The sequence below is a fragment of the Nicotiana attenuata genome, unplaced genomic scaffold (assembly GCF_001879085.1).
Source record: "Nicotiana attenuata strain UT unplaced genomic scaffold, NIATTr2, whole genome shotgun sequence".
Taxonomy (NCBI): domain Eukaryota; kingdom Viridiplantae; phylum Streptophyta; class Magnoliopsida; order Solanales; family Solanaceae; genus Nicotiana; species Nicotiana attenuata.
The window spans coordinates 226,203-245,943 of NW_017670290.1; the positions used below are offsets into that span (position 1 = coordinate 226,203).

Consider the following 19,741-nt stretch of genomic DNA (forward strand, 5'->3'; position numbering starts at 1 on the left):
ATCTTACATATTTGGTCTACAAAATTTTGGAATCACACACGTAAAAAAAAAAAAAAAAAGGCCTCACACAACTAGCATCAGTTGTGTAAGGTACAAAATAAAAATTTTCCTCATTAGACGATGACAAGAACGAAAACGTGGCTGATAGACTGCAGGTGACCTCGATTAGTGAAATACTTTTTTTTTTTTTTTGGGTGGTAAAACATGTTGAGATAATGATATCCAGAAAACCAGGCAACTATAGTGTCCTTTCTAGGACTGGGGAATTTACTTAATACCAGTAATTTTGTAATGTGAATTTAAACGTCTATTCGTAATATTATAGTATATTTTAAATTTGGAAGCCATAATTTTTATTTAAGAAATATTTTTTTAAAAAAAGACAATCACATGCACTAAGCTTTCGTTAAACATTGGACCTGAGGAAAGGTAGAATTCAATTGAGTTTATTATATGCAAATTTACTTTATATTTTTACAAAAAAACGTATAATCTATTGGTTACGTGGCAATTAATTTTATTGTTGCGCAATGTATTTTCAGTAGTTAGCTTTTAAATAGTGATAATGATATGTAGAATGAGATTGAGGGAGAAAAAAACATTAGCAGGATCTAGAACTATTGATTGGAAAGAGTTGGAGAGAGAGAGAAAGCTTGAATAGGAAATAGGACAAAGTAATAAAATATTTTTTTTTTTTAACAAAAAAAAGTAAAATGGAAAAGCCAGTGGAAACGTGTGCCGCTGACAAAACAAATAAGAAGTCCTACGCCACACGATGTGGGACCCGCATATCTATTCCAGCCAATAGGCAATGGCTATTGATCTCTACTGACCCCACCCCCATATCCAGAACTAAATGCACTCTTCTCCCCTCGCGTTATTTTCATTTCCTCCATCAATTTAATTATCGAAACAAAAATGACCAAATAAAATTACGTAAAATACAAAAGAAATAACGAATATCAATTCTGTTGCAACAAACTCAACTTCTCCCACCGCCATTGCAACAGCATTACTGTCACTTACTTCTCTTCATTCTCTCTTATCTGTATTTTTTCTTTTAGCGATTCAACTGCCAAATCCAGGTATGTAGCTGCACTGATCACTTTAACATCTTCATCTTCTTCACTTTCCATTTGATTTTAATAAAAGGTTGCTCTAATTTTCTTATCGTACATAATTTTACAATCTGTTCACCTCGTAATGCTCGCCTTCTATACAAATCTGTTAATTCCCTCGTAATGATCGCCTCGTGTAGAGATGCAAGCAGTTATTTACATTGCGTACTTGTTATTGTTGTAGTTTGTGTTGTAATGGCTGTTATAGTAGTTAATTTTAAGCTTTATTGGAACTTTCAAAGAGCTCCGTAGGAAGATTGTGTATGTGAGAATGCACCTTAGCTCTGTAGGAAGCTTTATTTATTTCATACTAGCCTGGTAAACTACTAGATGGTTGAAATTTCATAGTACAACTTTACTGAGGCTTCTAATTCCCCTACCTAAGTATGGAACAAGTAGCTAGCTCACTGAAGCTAACATATATACCATTGCTTTCTGCTATAATTTGTTTTCCTGTATTTACCGCGTATATCTGAAAGAAAACAAGACCAGAAAATGAACTTTTTGAATGTTCAGAAAACGTTTAGTTGTTGTTTGTCCAAATTTCTGCTTGCTTTCCTTGTTTTTTATACTAATTCTCTCTATGGTTGTTATTTTTGAATTTTTGAAATTATCCTTGTGACTACTGCAGGAAGCTGCGAAGTGATTAAGGAGATTAATATCAACATAGCAACTTGGTCATATGTTGTTGTGATTCATCTACCTTGTTAGACGATCGTGTGATGGTCTTGGATTTTTAGAAAGGCATAGCCCTCATGATGGCCACAGCAGCAGTTATTGGACTTAGTGCAGGAAAAAGACTCCTAAGCTCTTCCTTTTATTATTCCGATCTTATTGAAAAGCTAAATTGTACCAGTGATCATAGTTTGCCCTGCCATCAAGTTCCTTCTGTTAAGAATGTGATCAATGCGAAGAAGTCATCCGGTTACAGCCACAGTTGCGTATCCAGTCGAAAACCACAATCTGCCAAGGCTCTTAAAGAGCACGTGGACGTTACAGCCGACCCTTCTGATGTGCCATCCTGGTTTGAAATGTTTGAACAATTGCAAAATGAAAGCGATGATGAGGACGATTCGGTGGAGGTTCTCCTCTTGCTGCAGAAGTCTATGCTTGAAAAGCAATGGAATCTTTCTCTTGAGCAGACACTGACAGCTTCTCCACAACATGAAAAGAAAAGTAAGAAGATGCATATTACTTGCTCAGGGACATCTGCTAGGCGGAGGAGAATGGATTCTCGACAAAGAGTTCTTGATCGACATAGTTCAGCTACACCAACCAGTGCAGCCAAGCCACTGAGATCAATTATTGGTCCAGAGCTACTTCAAAATCGTTTAAAAGGTTATGTTAAGGGTGTAGTAAGCGAAGAACTGCTCACACATGCTGAAGTGCTTCAACTATCCAAAAAAATTCAAGTTGGCCTTTATTTGGAAGAGCAGAAATCCAGGTAACTAACTTCATGCCTCTTCTCTTAAGTGTAAACCTGAGATTACAAGCTGAGCATATCACGACTGTACAGAACCTAGTGCACAAGAACAAAAATGAAGTAAAAGAAACCTGTCTGGATCCATCCCGCTTTATTTAGCTTTTTAGCCAGGCAAAACACACACTCATGAAATTAATAGTAGTTGTTATCAAATTCAGAAACAGTCTATTTCACAGATTGTCTGACTGATCTCTTTACTTCTCTAAAATTATTTATTTCAAAAACAGAAAGATCTTCCTAAAATTTGATGTCAGACTGTTAGCACCATTTGTTGGACTGTGCTGTATACTTCTCTACACTTATTTATTTCCAAAACAGAATGGTCTTCATAAAATTTGATTTCAGACTGTTGCGACAATTTAGTAAAGCATGTGAGGAGGAAGGTTGTTGTGCCTTTAGAAATGCTATGCCCCTGTGGGATTGAATTTAGGGGGTGATTACGGTTCATGTCCTGTCTTATCATAAAAGAAAAAAGTACACCAAGCTGGAATGCTGAAGGACAGTGTACTTTGCCTGTGTAACTTATTTCGTTTATACACTTCTAAAGTTTCTGTATCAAGAATTCTAGCTACTTCCTTATTGTTAACATGTTTCAGTTCAGGAGTAGTTAAGCTCTTGAGATAGTATGGGGGTTGGAATTAGTGTTTTACCATATTTGTGGCTCCACTATTCTATCATTAAATAGGAATAATCTTAACTATTGAAGGTTGTAAAGATGTCTCACACAGTGTCTTTTAAAATCATGGAAAACATCAGGCTTAAGGAAAGATTGGGATGCGAGCCTTCTGATGATCAACTTGCTGTTTCCTTGAAAATGTCACGTACTGATCTACAATCTACATTGATTGAGTGTTCCTTGGCAAGAGAAAGGCTTGCAATGAGCAATGTTCGTCTTGTCATGTCAATTGCTCAAAGATATGATAATGTGGGTGCTGAAATGGCTGACCTCGTTCAGGTGACTCCAATGTTGTGCAATCAAAAGTTAGACATGCAAATTTCTTGCACTCGTACATTGATCAATATTGTTTGAAATCAAAATTTGCACCTCTGAAAGAGAAGTCGTTAATTTTCATACAGGGAGGCCTTATTGGGCTGCTTCGTGGGATAGAGAAATTTGATCCCTCTAAAGGATACAAAATCTCAACTTATGTTTATTGGTGGATTCGCCAGGTATGGTCTTTGTTTGTCCAGAACCTCAACCAACAACGTGACATAAAAGATTTCAACCAACAAATTATTTCCCATGCTTTTCTTATTTCTAGTTTCTCCAAAACAATTAAGTTCATGCTTATTGAGGGGCTTCTGTCTCTGGAGTCTGGATATACTCTCTGATTTCTTGTCTTGGCAAGAATTGTCAAGCCACCTTCCACTCGTTGAGGTCTTTTATCTGGTCACAAGTTTGTATTAGTGTCAGGACCATTCCTAACTCTTATTTGCCCTATGTTCAGGGTGTCTCGAGAGCGCTGGTTGAGAATTCACGAACCTTAAGATTGCCAACATATCTGCATGAAAGACTCAGTCTAATCCGTAATGCAAAGACGAGACTTGAAGAGAAGGGAATAACTCCATCTGTAAATGTAAGTTCTGTCAAATTTTGATATATTAGAGAATTTTTTCATGTCACTTACGCGGTTCTCTTCTTACTGGCTCATGTTCCACTCTCCAGAATATAGCTGCATCCCTAAATATGTCCCAGAAGAAAGTCAAAAATGCAACTGAGGTATAATAATTTTGTGGCTTAAACTTGTCCTGCTCATTTTTAAGAAAATGTTGCTTAAACATTTCTTCTTACAGGCAAGCAGCAAGATGTATTCACTTGACAGGGAAGCATTTCCCTCTTTAAATGGTCTCCCTGGAGAAACCCTTCATAGTGTAAGTCCAAACTCCAAATGTTCATATATTGTATTTAACATTGTGGTTGACAACTTCTATGGATTTTATCAAATAATTCAAGCACCGCCTTGCATCTCAAAAAGTGCACATTGACGATCCGTTTGATATTTGAGTTGATAATTACAGTATTGGCTATCAGAAATTTAGATTTAATTCTCAAAAAATTGTGACAGAGAATGGAAATAAAAGTTACTCATTTTTGGGGGGAGACTTTGGGCATTAGAATTACTCACATAAGGTGAACTGTAACTGTATCATACTATCCAGCTACTGGGGATTTGAACCAAAAAGAGCCTGAGGTCATTGAGGCCACGTGGATTCTTTTTATCAGTCAATACTTCATTACTGCGCATTGTTTCATGATCTCGTGTCTTTCTTTATCTTTTCTTTTGTGCAGTACATCGCTGATAACCATCTGGAGAACAACCCATGGCATGGTGTCGATATATGGGCACTCAAGGTAATTTAGTGAAGTAGAGCTGTCACAAGTAAAATGGTTAACTATAAATGGTTCTTAATATCTAACCTGGGGGCATAAAACAAAGAATTCTCTATGAGAAAACTACTGGAATATTTATGTTCTGATTTACCTCCCTACACCAAACCAATGAGAAAAAAAAGCAGTCGTTGCACCCTAATTGATGTATCTCCAGAGATGGTCTTACTTCCCAATGGAATTCAATTCTAGTATTCTTTGCCAAGCATTATTTCCATTAGATATATCTTCCTTAACTGTAAGGCAGTTCTGAGTACATCAGCTCATAATGATGGGTAAATTCCAAACCTCTCATGGAAAAATAAGTTCTTACATTCTTCTTACTTTTATGCATAGCAGTTAATTGTGGCCTTCCCATGCTGATCCCGTTATCGAGGCTTGAGTTCCATATATATTGCTGGATATAAACTTGTGATCAGAAGCGAATCCCGGATTTGAAGTTTATGAGTTCCTACCTATGTTGCGCGGACTCTCCAAAATACTGCCGCACCCGTGTCGGATTCTCCAAAAATACACTGCTTTTGGAGAATCCGACACGCACCCGGCGATATTTTCGAAGAGTCCGAGCAACATAGGTTCCTACAACTACCTCAAGTTAATACTACAATATTAACTTATTTCACAGACAAATATTTATAGAAATTTAGTGGATTTCTTAATATAAATACAGGGTCTGGGAAAAAGTTACTAGGTTCACGTGAACCTGTAACCAAATGCATTAGACCTGCCCGTGCTTGTGATGTCTCGGGAGTCTCTTCTAGATTTCTAGATGTCCAAGTGTCATGCTGCTTTTGGTTTGATCATCTTCTTGTTCCATTTCCTATTGGAGGAAGGGGTAATCTGTCAGTTAGAAAACCAGTATGTAAGGAGAAACTGACTAGTAACTAAAATGTTTAAACTTTCATCAGGTTTGCTTCAGAGGAAAAAGTACCATTATATGCTTCTACCAACTCTTTTAGCAATGTCTATATGATTCAAAAGTTTATATCACTGGTGAAGAAATATCATCGCTAATGTTTATAAGTTTTACAGGATGAAGTAAACAACCTCATTTCATCAACTCTTAGGGATAGAGAGAGGGAGATCATCCGACTGTACTATGGTCTGGACAATGAATGTCTCACCTGGGAGGATATTAGTAAAAGGTAAGACTCAAATATCTATGGTTGTTAACTTTTAATTAGATATTACTTGTCGCATCAATACATTATGTTGATGGTTAATGAACGTTTGCTCACATGTTTAACTAGGGTTCTTCTTGGATATTTTAGAAGTCTAAAGCTCTTATCTTAGTTTAACTAGGGTTCTTTTGGGATAATTTAGAACTCTAGAGCTCTTATCTCTTAGAAGCCAAAATGAAATGGTATTACATATGAAGCACATAAGGTATTCAGGTTGCCACAATCGCCATGTGAATAATGAGAAACAATTAAGTACATAGTGGAATGTAAAGAAACTGCACAGACTGATCAAGCTTCAGAATGCGGACATATTAAAGTATGGAAGTTTGCACAAGCCTCTACCCGTACTAGTACTGAAATTCACCATGCTAATGTTGCTTACACTATGGAAATTCATGTTTCCTTTATTGACACACATTTCCTGAGTGCATACGCACCAATGAGTTGTTCTAAATGCTACTTTTATTTTTTTAACAGGATAGGTTTGTCCAGAGAAAGAGTCAGACAGGTGGGGTTAGTTGCACTTGAGAAACTAAAACATGCTGCAAGGAAAAGGCAACTAGACGCAATGTTGATCAAACAGTGATTTGGAACATTTGCTGCGACTATAATACAAATTGACTGTACATAAAATGTGAGAAACTTCCATCTCCAACTTATTTTTTTGATAAGGAGAACGTACAGATAAGGACCCGACGACATTCTTGACCACCCGTCAACACCCCTCTCCCCAAAACCAAGCCCAAAATTTGTATGTGAAGAGACAGAAAGATGTAGCAAAATTTTTTGTGTCGGTATATTTTAGGATGCCTGACGTGCAAAGAGCAAAGAGTTTGTTTGCTGAGATAGGAGATAATTACAAGCAAATGATGTGGATGTTTCCACTTTGATTTTATGCTGATAGCTTATTGTTGATAAGAGAACATATATGCTTCCCAATCATACGTATAACAGTACTAGTCTCTGGACACGCGCATTGCGCGTGTTTCCCATATCAATGAATACTAAATTTCAGATAATAAAAGTTACAAATTAACTAAGCATTTGAATTTAAAGTATGTCATGAACATAATTCGAATTCAGTGGCTTAATATTTGAATATGAAAGTCGTAAACCTGCAATGAACAATTAAATTAAGTTAGCCAAAAATATTTTTTTCAATTATTATAATTTTATTTTATGAGTTGCAAGCATATTAATTGGCCATTTTGTGTATGTTCCCTTCTTCCCTCTTAGTTAATCTATCATTAGCAAAGATTTGTGATGATAGTGATTAGGAGAGCAAACTATGCCATAAAAAGATTGATGCAAGAAAATGCAGTACCAAATTAAATTAAGAATTAACTTTGCAAACCTGCATACTGTAATATTAAAGGTCAATACATAGACATATAACAAAAGATGTAAAATAAAGGAAATATAATCAGCTCCACCAATAAGAATAAAGCATATTATAGACACTAGTCAACCCGTAATAAAGATAAGTCGCCAATTGAGAACATAAGTAGATAAAAAATACTTGAACAAGCTAAGAAAAATATGAATGTTGTGCAGGGGCATGACTGAGTCCCAAAAATAATATTTCAATCATTTCCCATATTTGACTAAACCTTAACATTCTACTATTAAGAGAAACATCTATTCCTATACTATAAGTGAGGAAGTGAGGATATCAAATACCTGCTTCATCATGAGGGCATTTTTGTCATTTATGTGTTACAGCAGTCAGCACCCTTGCAATTTCCTTTTGGATGGAGTGTTAATTGAGTTTGGCGCACTTGATCAAAGGTGCTCATGGTATGGACATTGAATGAGTAGCTCATAAAAATACATCAATTCAGTGAACTTTTGAAGGGGTCATATATAGAAATTGTTCTTTGCTGTACAAACCTAATCTCACTCGTGCCACTTGAACTGATGGTAAGCATTTCCTATAATTTTGCATCCAATGTTAGTTTTTAATACTTAAAATCTGAAAAGGTAGAGATTATAAGAAGATGGGAGAAGAGAAGGCTATTGATAATGAGAGTTTTGTTTTAATTACAAGTAAACACAAGATATAAATATGGATTGTATGGATATTAATTAATTAGGAGAAGAGAAAGAGACTCAATAACATAAGTATTATTTATAACTCTATAAAATTTTTCTACTTTTGTACATGAATCTAGTAAAAGAGTTTTCAATCAACCGTATTTAGAATAGAATTTAGGATAAAAATTGAAAGGTCAAATTAAGAGAAAACGAAGAAAATAGAATATGAAGTGGTAAAATTTATCTCTGATAGGTACATGCATGACAACTAATTGAAGAGACTCAACACCATTATTGATTAATTTTTACTATTTATTATGAAATATTTTACCTTTTTATTATTTTATAGAATGTAAGTTGCATTTTTGTACAAATTTTTTATGTAAGCTGTATTTACTTGACGGACAAAATTGTAATTCAATTTTTCTTGAATATTTTGGTAATCTAACTTTAATTATATATAATAAATAAATAATATAAATATAGATATAAACATAATTAATATAAATATAAATATGATATATGATATATGATTAAGGCAGAATACATAGACAGACACTTAAACTATCAAAGAAAGTTCACTTGAACACGTCAACTAAGTCATATTCCACCGAAACACTTTTACTATACTTTTACTGCACCAGTTTAACACAAAACACTGAAATGGCAAAAAAATTGTAGTTCACGGCTCTTAGGCGCGTGATTGGATCTGATTTAATATTTTCCTTTTCTTTTTATATTCTTCTCCCCAAAAGNCTTTCCTTTTTTATATTCTTCTCCCCAAAAGTTCCATCACCACCCTCTCTCTCCTCCTCCACTATTCCCCTTCCTCCTCCACTGTCATGAAGAAAAATAAGAGGAAAACCTTCCAAATATTGTAGGAATTTCGCTGGTACATAAAAAGAGAAAATTATTGGCCCCTCCATTTATGTTGCTCTGTTCGATGATGAATTTGGGTAACATCAGTTTGAAATTCTTGTTACCCGATTCTTCAAAAATTTGAAGCTTTAAGAAAAATTAAAAATTTCATATTATTGCTGACAATATCAGTTAAAGATTAAACTTGAAACTTAAAAGCTCTATTAACACCCACTCGAGTTTAAAGCTTTAAATTTCGAATTGAAATTTTTGGAGGTTGTGTTTTCATCCCCACTTGATTTGTTCTTTTAATTTCATAGATGTGGGTTGGTTGATTTTGACCCGAGATAGTTTGTGGTTATTGGAATTTCTATGGACAATTTTGTTCTTGAATTTCAATTCAGATATGGGTTTTTATTCCACATGTTTAGGTGGTGGCTTTCTTGGGGAGAAGTGAGAAATGGGTCTGGCTATCAGTGATGGACTTTTGCAGCAGGGCCATAAAAATGTCTGATAATGTGATAGATGGTTTAAGCAAAAAAATTGTAAAAGAGAAAGTAAACAAGAAAATAGAAAAAAGAAATGATTCTTCTTCCATTGTCGTTTTTTTTTCTTTTGCTGACTTGTCTCTTTATTAGTGGTGTTAATTTTCATGTCAGTGGCAAGTAAAGGTGTTTAACGGGTTGGCCGGGCCGGGCTTATATTTTTTGGACCCGTACGGGTTACAGTCCGGGCCGGTTACGGGTTGGGTCTTAACGGGTTTAACGGGTTCGGGTTCATCCGGGTAAAAATTGAACCATAAGGGTTACGGGTTGAGGGGGCCGGGCCGGGCCGGGTTTAGTATAATTTTAATTTTTTTTTTGGATTTTGTATAAATATTATAAGTTATAGTATTAATACAAAGTACTAACATAAAGAATACAAGGAAGATGGGAACAAATTGCACTTATAAATTGCAAGTGCTATATTTATTTCAAAATTACAAAATTAAAGTTTGTATTTAAAAAGTAAATTAACAAATAAATAGTAAACTAAATTTTCATGCATAATAAATTAATAATACTTCAAATTAATCTAACAAACTAAATCATTAAGCATAAATACGTCTAATAATTTAAAATAACACAAATTGTCTTAAAATCTTAAAATAACACATATATAGCATATTTTAAAAATAATGCGTTACCATCATATTCTATGATTTGAGCATTTATAGTTTTATACCCTAAATATATACACTATATGTTAAATTCCAACAATTTTAAATTATGTTAATTAGTATACAATAATTGGTATATTCATGGTATATTCATGGTATATTTATAGTATATTCATGGTATATTTATGGTATATTCACGGTATATTCATGTTATATTCACGTTCCGGGCCGGTCTGGGCCGGGCCGGTTAACCGGTTTAACGGCAATGTTCATCTAACGGGTTTTACCGGGCCGGGTAACCCGTTTCAAAAATTTAAACCGTCCAAACCCACCCCAACCCCCCTACCCAGCCCAGCCCAACCCTCCTTACCGGGCCGGGCCGGGCCGGGCCGGTTCCGGGTTCTACCGGTCTGGGCCGGTCCGGAATCGGGCTGACCCGGCCCGTTTTAACACCCTTAGTGGCAAGTAGCATTCACGCACTTAGCCTTGCCTAGAGTTGTCAAAATTGTGTTTAAGTGGAACAGAGGAAATATAGTTGAAGTGCTTAAATGAAATATAGCTAAGTTGAGGTGTCCATATGAATTTTGGCGCTAAGTTAGAGGGGCCGCATATGGGTTTGGCCTATGATTAATGTTGTAAATTTTTTAAAAAAGGGTATTAAGTACAAAATATCATTTAATGGGAGGTAATTTTAATTTTAGGTAGAGGATAATTTGGTCATTCAATTTTTGAAGGTTATTATGGTAAATTAACTTCACCTAAAAGCGTTCATGCTTATAATATAGTATATGATGATGATGATTACCAGCTAAAACTCAAGTATTCAGAATTTCAAAGCGTTTCTTATCATTCAATTTTTTCCTTTTCTTAAAATAATGGTGGTGTCCAGATCAGTTTATGCACACTTCGGCTATTTCTTTAGAGCTCCTGTTACTTCTCAGCAATATAGTACAGGGTAACTCCGTCCACCAACATTTAAATTCATCTCAAGGGTATAGAGCTTCTTTAAACTGAAGACAACATCAACAAGAGGCTAATTGGAGCTAAAGCCATAAACCAATTAAATTATTAAATAGCGAATGCTAATATAAGACACAATGCTAAACTTTGAATAGCACTAACCGAAAACCTAAACTATGAACTATTCACTTATGTAAACTCTATATGTATTATGAAGTGAATTTCTTCCCAAAGTTTTGTATTGAGATCCTCCTGGAAAGACAAGTGTATTCCCAGGAAATTGGCCAAGGCCGAGGCGAGGGGAAGGAAAGTTTGAACTACTGCTGAGCTGAAATGACTAACACTCACTGCTAGAGCTCATCAACCTTCCTTTGATTTGGTTTTCGGTTTGACACCATCAGGTATGCATGATGACCAATAAAGCGGCAGAAGTGTGCATACTGACTGTATTAACAGGGCATGTCGTAAGCCCGAGAAGTCATTCCCTGTCACTTGGACAAATGATGACAGTGCAACACCAAAATAGCCACTTATAATAACAGCCAGTGCTATGGCAGACATGAGAAATGCCATGACAGATCCTTCATACCCCGGAGGGCAGAGCTGTGCCATAACAACAGTGAAGGGTAAAATCTTGAAGAAGTAGAGAACCTCCAGAAAGCCAGAAAAAAGCACCACATACAATGAGTCGGGAATACCAAACATCCTGTATACCCCCTTTACGAATAAGAAATCCGAAAACATCAGAACAGCCATAGTAGCCTGAATTGCTGAGATTAGCTTCCTAGGAGACGTTGATTTCAGGTTCTTGTTATAGATTATACCCCACAACAGCATTGCTGCCTGCCCGAATACCTTAGATATACCCAATACTGATGATTCAATACCTAAATGTTGTGTCTGGTAATAGAACATTGTTCCTGTTAAAGCTGGAACTACTGCATAAGAAGCTGCGAACCACAAAATTGAATAACAAATCTCTGGCTTCCGCAATGCATCTAGAAGCTCTGAGAGTTGCTTTTTGATTCCAAGATTAGATGGACTCTTGGGAAGGTCCAAGGAACTTTCATGAATAAAAATCGTAACCAGAAATTGAATAGTTAAGAGAATGCCAAACATAAGGAACATCACTTGAGCGGAAACACGATCAATGGCAATACCGCCTGCAAGGTTACCAAGTACTCCACCGACAGAAGAGGCGATCCAGACAAATGACTGGAGCTGACCTGATGAAGAATGTTGCTTATTTTTGGATGAAGAACTAGGTGGTTTTCCTAACTCCGCAACAATGGCATCGTTGGCAACCTCAACTATTGAAGCACCCAAGTTTCCAAGCAAGAGATATAGAGTGATTGTAAAAAATGAAATATTTGAAGGAGAGAGGAATATAGCAGTCCATGACACTGCCTGCAGAAAAGCTGAACAAAAGTATAATCAAGTGAGTTCAAATGCACATTAATTTGTGTGACTACAGTAAACTACAATAAAACCGCAAAATGACTTGCTTCTGGAACCCTATCTTCTAATCAACCTCCATTACACAATGTACAAAACAAATAAAGAAGCTCTTCTGTCCTTTGCCTTTTACTACTTTAGGATTACTGCCTAGAATTGCCGAATCTCGATAACTAAATTATCAATCAAGTACCAGTTCCCACCTTTGCAACAGAACAAGGATGCTGCAATTTCATATTCAGTAAACAACTAATCTTTTGTAAATCACAGAAAACTCTAGAAAGTAAATACAACCTACAGAGTGGTGAACATATAAAGGTGCAATCTTTCTTTTTTCTTTCTAATTTAGCATTTCGTGCAACCTTCTATTCCTGTTCAGGAAAAAATGGAGGCAGCTGACAAGGGTGATATCTTATTCATATTATACAAAATTCATTTTCATAATCAATTTTTCCTAGGTATGGGTAAGGTCTGCGTACATATTACCCTTTCTAGACGTTGGATTCCAGTGGGTTGTTGTTGTTATAATCAATTTGATTGTGAAGAATGGGAAATATCAAGTTGCAAAAACACTATGTACATGTCACTAACAATAAAGCCACTAAAAGAGAAGAAAACAGGGCAAGTAAAACAAGCAATAAGAGAATGTGTGCATACCTCCAATAGCAATATAAGGAACACGATGCTGGCCAAAAATGTAAAAAGAATCAGATAGAATTCCATAAAAAGGCTTAGCCACCATAGGAAGATTAGCAGAACTCTGAAGAATCTGAAGTGTGGAGGGGTCCACCTTAAGGCCATCTTTGAGGAAAAAATTAACAGCCATCCAAGGGAAACACCTGAATCCTTGCACCAAAAATCCTAACCCTAACAACAATTTCCTCATCCCTTCACTCTCATTGCCACCACTACTACTATCATTATCACCTCCTCCGCCGCCGTCTCTTTTTCTTCTCCCTCTTTCTCTGATACTCTCAGATGATACCATAATTATTTTACTCCGAAACAGATCTACCTGACTTGATAATATATATATACTATGATTAATTGTTGCTACCCAAAAAGGTGATACCTTTGATCAGATTCAATGGTTTAAGGTTTTGACAGCAATTTTGCAGAAAGAAAGTGAAATGGGTATGATTCCAAGATTCGTTGTGCGATCCAAGACAGTGGCAGGTAAAAGCAAAATGAGATTTTTCTTTTTTTTGTTGGTGGTGGTGGTTGGGGGGGGGGTCTGTAGGGGGGTGGCAACTGGTAAGATTTCCCAAAGTTTCTGGATATAACAACGTGGCGAGTATTCACGTCGAGTATGCGTAGGAAGATTCGTATTTTATTGTCTGCCTATTTTACTTAGTTGCGTATCTTTTTCATTTGTCTTTGGGGCATAAAGTAAGAGGAGGTACTAACAAGATTCAATTATTCATTTGTGGACACAAAGTTTGGTAAAAAGTTAAAGTTTAAAGCATGTTACCCCACACTTTACATATTCACATGGTGGCAACTGCCAATCTTAAATCGTCTAAAACGGCACATGTAATAGTCACCTTTCGGATCGTTTGGTTTAAATACAAATTTTGCAACATTAGTAATATGAGAACGGAAAAGAATCAAATATACCCCTAAACTTTAGGGAAATGGTCTATATATACTCTTCGTTAGAAGTTTGGCCCAATCAAACCCCTGACGTTACACTTTCTACACAAATATACCCTTATGGCCAAACAGCAGCCTAGCTGGATATTTTCTCCATTCAAAAAATGACACATGTCTCATTTAAAATTATCTATACATATTTAATTTGAACCCAAAATCCAGATACAACAACCCATCCATACCCGACCCGTTAAATATACCCTTCTCACCCATACCCCAATTACTCCTCCTTCCTCTCTACTGACCAGACCTGCATAACCCCTTGCTCGTCACTCTTTATCTCTCTATCGCAACCTTCTTCCTCCTCCTAGAAATTGGTGAACTAACAACTCTAGACTTCCGTTGCTTCTTCATGTTCCCTTGGGTGTCAATAATTAGAATTCATCTCAAATTAAAATCTTTGAACAATCTTGATGATTCTTATAACCCATAAAAGTTTTTAACTTCAAAAGCAATAGGAATCTTGAGAAATTAGCTCTACTGAAGTTTGTTTACGGTAAGAGAAATGGTTCAATACCACCTAAATTTGAAGCTTGATGTTTGAAATTTCAAAACTCAGATTTGAACATCGTTGATGATTATTTATGAATTGAGCTTAACCTTGAAGTCTCACTATTGTTTCGTTAGTTTGTGGAAGAAATCTCAAAATCATCATTGTTAGAGTTTTAAGAAAAATTGAAGCGGGCGAACTGAGTCTCTTTCATTCATACTTATTTGCTCTCGTTTCTTTCGATAAGATATCAAATTAAGATATTTAGGTGGTCATCTCTCCAGTATTCAGGTGAGATTTTCAAGAGTGGTTTTGGAAAGGGAATAAAAATTAAAGAGGAAGAGATTTTTAAGAGTTCTTTTAGGGGTGTTAAAATATTAATGGGTCGGGTATGGGCGAGTTGTTGAATCTGGGTTTTTGGGTTCTAACTAAATTTGTATGGATAATTTTAAATGCGGAAAAAGGGTCAAATATACCCCTGTACTATTGGATATAGTATTTAGAAAGGCTCCGTTATACTATTGGTACTTTTGACTCCCTACCGTCACAGTATTGAATATTTCTACCCTTTCATTAACGGAGGGGACACGTGTTCAATGCATGTGCAATTTTCAGATCCAACTTAAATACCCATCTCACAATTGACTACCCGACCCACCCATTTCAATAACCCAATACCCAATTAAATGAAAACCCCACTTAAATAAAAACCCTTCTCATTTTACACCGGTCAGCCCTAGTTTTGTCTCTCTTTTCTAAGTCCGAGTTCTTTACTGAAGTTTGGCGATAGAAGGTTTGCGCATGAAGTTTGGCGATTTAGGGTTGGACGAGTTCAAAGGTACCATCCTTCTTCATGAAATTGTTCACTTTTTTGTTTTTTTAGTCGATTTGTTATGCTATTTTGTTGAATGTTCTAGCTGGTATAGGGTTTGTGTTCTAGGGTTTCGAATAATTTCTTAAAGGTGGTTTAGGGTTTCTTATTTTTGTATTGTTTACATTTTATGTTGTTATCTATATAGTCCCATATAAATTTGGTGACTTTTTGTTTGGTAGTAAAGAAATGGGTCCTTTAAATCACTTGCATGTCGGGCATTTTTGGGGTTATTTGTTGTGTTGTGAATTCTTTATAAGGGAGGGCCCTCATAGTGCCACTGTAAATGCAGATTCTGTCTTTCTTTATTGTTGGGGAGGGGGGGCCTCACATGTTTATTCCTATTTTTTTATGCCTCTTTTGCTAGAATTCTTTATTGTTTTCTAAATTTTTTTTTTGTCTTTTCTTTGTTGTATGTTTGCAGAAAGTCAGTGATGGTATTAATTGACTTAATATTTAAAGTGACTGGATTTGCAACCCACAAGTGATATACCCAAAGAAAGTGCAGCACATTAAGAAAGGGTATGACCCAGACCTTCTATCTTTTACTAATTTAGTCAATGAGTTTGTAGAAAATCTGGGGTATGTAGGGGTTCAACAACTAATAGTTGAAGGCCTTTGTGGTACACTTTATGAGATTGTAGGGGATGAGGGTATTAGATATTTGTTGAAGCTAATTTGTAATGAATATAAAGTAATCAACTTGTTAGCTGTTGATGAATGTGATCCTCCCTTGCATAGTATATCCAATATTGTAGACCATAATGTGGATGAGGTCGGCACTGATTGCAGCTTGAGTGATATAGGGTCTGACTCTAGTGCTGATTCTGATGGGTATGATTCTGAAGAACTGAAACTGTTAAAATCACAAAAAATAGGGACATAACTGAACAACTTAGTGAGTATAAGGAGTTGTATAAGGGTATGACCTTTAAGGATATTGCAGAAGCTAGGAAGTGTCTTAAGTTGTATTCTTTGGCCAATAAGAAAGAACTGAAATTGGAGAAGAGTGACAAGATTAGGGTTAGGTATACTTGCACAAACACAAAAGACTGCCCTTTTGTTTGTTTAGTATCCAAGGAAGGGGATGCTGGGGTTAAAATTAAGACCCTAAATCCAGACCATAGTTGTGGCACTTCATTTGATAATTCTACTGTTGACTATCACACAATAGCTTAATATTTTAAGAGGAAGTTACAAGATGATCCAAAATATAAGGTAAGGGAGATGAGGGCTGACTTGAAGAGGATATTTGAGTTAAATGTTAGTCATGGGAAGTGCAAGAGGGCAAAGAGGATGGTATTGGAGACTCTAGAGGGCAATTTTACTGATGAATACAATAAGCTTGAGGCTTATGCTATTGCATTAAGGGAAAGTAATCCTGGAAGTGATATTGTTATCAATCTTTCAAATAATGCACTTGCTGAAGGGAAAAGAAGATTTCTTAGGATGTAAATTTGCTTTCAAGCAATGAAAATGATTTTTAGTTTGGGGCTTAGACCATATATTGGTGTTGATGGTACATTTTTTAAGGGGAGGGCCAAGGGAATATTGCTAGTTGCCGTTGGTCAGGATAGTAGCAATCACTTCTACCCTTTGGTATGGGCAGTTGTTGACAAAGAAACAAAGGAAACCTGGATTTGGTTTATGGAATTGCTAAAGAATTCCTTGAACCTCAAAGATGGTGAAGGGATCACTTTCATGTCAGACATGCAAAAGGTAAATATAGACCCACTTACAGGAATGCATTGGTGGTTTAGCAAGGAGGCATACTTATTGACTTACAAAAACAAGTTACGGCCTGTTCCTGGAGAAAAATTTTGGAAAATTGAACCTTCCCAAGCAATGGAACCACCAGATTTTGTGAAGATGGCTGGCAGGCCAAAGGTTAAGAGGGACAGGGAGAAGAATGAAGCAATTAAAAGGCAAGGAGGGTGGTCTTTGTCCAGAAAGGGTAGGGTGATGACTTGTAGTAAATGTGGACAATCAAACCATAATGCAAGGACCTGTGGCATGGTAATTTACCCTAATTATCTAGCTGTGTTTAGCTTTATTTGTGTTTGTGTATATTACCTGAATTATCTTCTTTGTTTAACAGCCATCAAAAGGGAAAGGCAAGGCAAAGCAACCTCAAAAGAAGCAAAGTTCTTTAATAGATGAGGAAACAGAAGAAGATATAAGCTTATCAGCACCTCCAGTATCTCAACCCAGTCAAGGCACCGAATTTACCTTTATGCCAACACCTACAACTAGGAGAGTTGGGCAGTCAAGCAAGATTGTAGATGCTAACATCCCAGAACTTGGCAATGATGAAGATGCTGCTGTTAGGCCTATGCATATCTCAGAAATTATGACAAGATTTCAAAAGAGGCAAAAAATAGCTATACCAACTGGGACAAGATCAATTAACTTCACAGGTGACACCAATGGTGTTAGTGGGCCCAAAGATCTTCCATATACACCACCATCACTTACCTGGAAGGGACAGTCTGCTACAACTGGGAATCAGCTAGAGAAGCAAAGGCAACAGAGGATTGGGAAGCTGCAAGCAAGGAAAGGAAAATGAACCTCAAGTTTGGGACTATTTTGTTTTGTTTTTGGGATGTAATTAGTGCAATCCGACTATACTTTTGTAGTATTTAATGGTCTTTGATGTTGTTAGTACTGAAACTTGAAATGGATGTCATTTTATAACTTAGTATTGTAAGTTTTTGGGGTTATAGAATGGCATCCAATTATCAAGACATGTATTTACTGCTGTGACAGTACATTTTAGATGGTTAATGTTGAATGTCAATGATGTCGCCTTTGTTTTGCTAATTCTGCTGTTATGCTAATTACTGCAATTGGTATAGTTACTGCAGTTAAAGCCAATTGTGTGCTAATTACTGCAGTTGGTATTGTTAAGGAAATATGCAGGTATGTTCTGTAGTTCTGCAGTTGATTTACTCAAAATATGTAGTTGTGTAAATATGCAGTTGTATTCAGCAGGTACAAATATGCAGTTCTGCAGTTGTGTTCACTTGAAATATGCAAGCAACTAGTGCATTCAATACCTTTTTAATACACACTAACTAAGAAAAACTGAACGCAAAGGACATGAAATCAAAAACTTCATTGCAATTAACTTTATCCGAAATACAAAATAAACTAATGAAATCAAAAGCTTCATTACAAAATACTACATAATGTCCACCAACACAATTCTACATATTCTGAGCTTCATTTCATCAAGAAAGCCGTAACAAATTCAACAAATAGCGCACATGAAATTATAATGAACATCTTCAACTTCAACACTTTTTCTTCCAACTCTCTTGCTTTGTTTGCTTCAATAATATTTATAGCCTCTAATGCATCCACTTTTTGCATCAGTCTGTCCCTTTCAATCTTGCACGCATCCAATGCCTTATTCAGGGTAATAAACTGAACTTGAGCAACATCAAACTTCGACTTGAAATTGTTAATAACAACCAAAGCTCTGTCAGGTAAGACTTCGTCTTGCCACTCCCAAAAACCACATGATTCATTCTTACAAACAAAATCAATACAAAATAGCTCAGAAAACTAACAAAATTGGAACTTTGTAACAAATGTCAAAATTATATAAACGGCATATAAATCTATAGATATATATGACTTACTTCATGTTTCACGCACTTATAGAATCTCCTACCAGGGTTATAAAGAGTGGTTGAAGTGAAGTTGTTGGCAATATCACCACAAAAGCACCTTCTTTTCGAAGAACAATTGGATTCAGACATGGGTGGTTTTAGTTATCGAGCCTAAATTGATAAGGGAAAGAAACAAAATCGAACAGATACAGGCGAATTCAAGTTCGACTATGGAGGAAACAACAAAATATGGAGGACACAATTTCAGTGTAGAGAGGAGTTAGATTACGAATAAAACTGATACAGACGAGGGTTTTATTTAAGTGGGGTTTTCATTTAATTGGGTATTGGGTTATTGAAATGGGTGGGTCGTGTAGTTAATTGTGAGATGGGTATTTAAGTTGGGTCTGAAAATTGCACAAGCATTGAACACGTGTCCCCTCCGTTAATGAAAGGGTAGAAATATTCAATACTGT

The 19,741-nt window shown here is 36.0% G+C and overlaps 3 protein-coding genes across 3 annotated transcripts; 1 reads left to right on the plus strand and 2 right to left on the minus strand.

Annotated features, from left to right (window-relative positions):
* The first annotated feature begins 895 nt into the window (after window positions 1–895).
* Window positions 896–7,110, plus strand: LOC109237324 (RNA polymerase sigma factor sigA-like). The gene is made up of 10 exons (XM_019403619.1): window positions 896–1,085; window positions 1,750–2,562; window positions 3,358–3,556; window positions 3,679–3,771; window positions 4,050–4,178; window positions 4,268–4,321; window positions 4,396–4,473; window positions 4,892–4,954; window positions 6,023–6,135; window positions 6,649–7,110. The coding sequence occupies exons 2-10, from the start codon at window positions 1,874–1,876 to the stop codon at window positions 6,755–6,757; spliced, it is 1,527 nt and encodes a 508-aa protein (XP_019259164.1). The 5' UTR covers window positions 896–1,085; window positions 1,750–1,873; the 3' UTR covers window positions 6,758–7,110.
* Window positions 7,111–11,226: 4,116 nt separating this feature from the next.
* On the minus strand, window positions 11,227–13,872 carry LOC109237325 (probable folate-biopterin transporter 7). Its single transcript, XM_019403620.1, has 2 exons — window positions 13,295–13,872; window positions 11,227–12,600 (listed from the first exon to the last, which is right to left on the minus strand). Exons 1-2 carry the CDS (start codon window positions 13,623–13,625, stop codon window positions 11,543–11,545), a joined length of 1,389 nt encoding a protein of 462 aa, XP_019259165.1. The 5' UTR covers window positions 13,626–13,872; the 3' UTR covers window positions 11,227–11,542.
* A 5,001-nt stretch (window positions 13,873–18,873) lies between these two features.
* On the minus strand, window positions 18,874–19,415 carry LOC109237314. The gene is made up of 2 exons (XM_019403609.1): window positions 19,296–19,415; window positions 18,874–19,182 (listed from the first exon to the last, which is right to left on the minus strand). Exons 1-2 carry the CDS (start codon window positions 19,413–19,415, stop codon window positions 18,874–18,876), a joined length of 429 nt encoding a protein of 142 aa, XP_019259154.1.
* Between the last annotated feature and the right edge of the window lie 326 nt (window positions 19,416–19,741).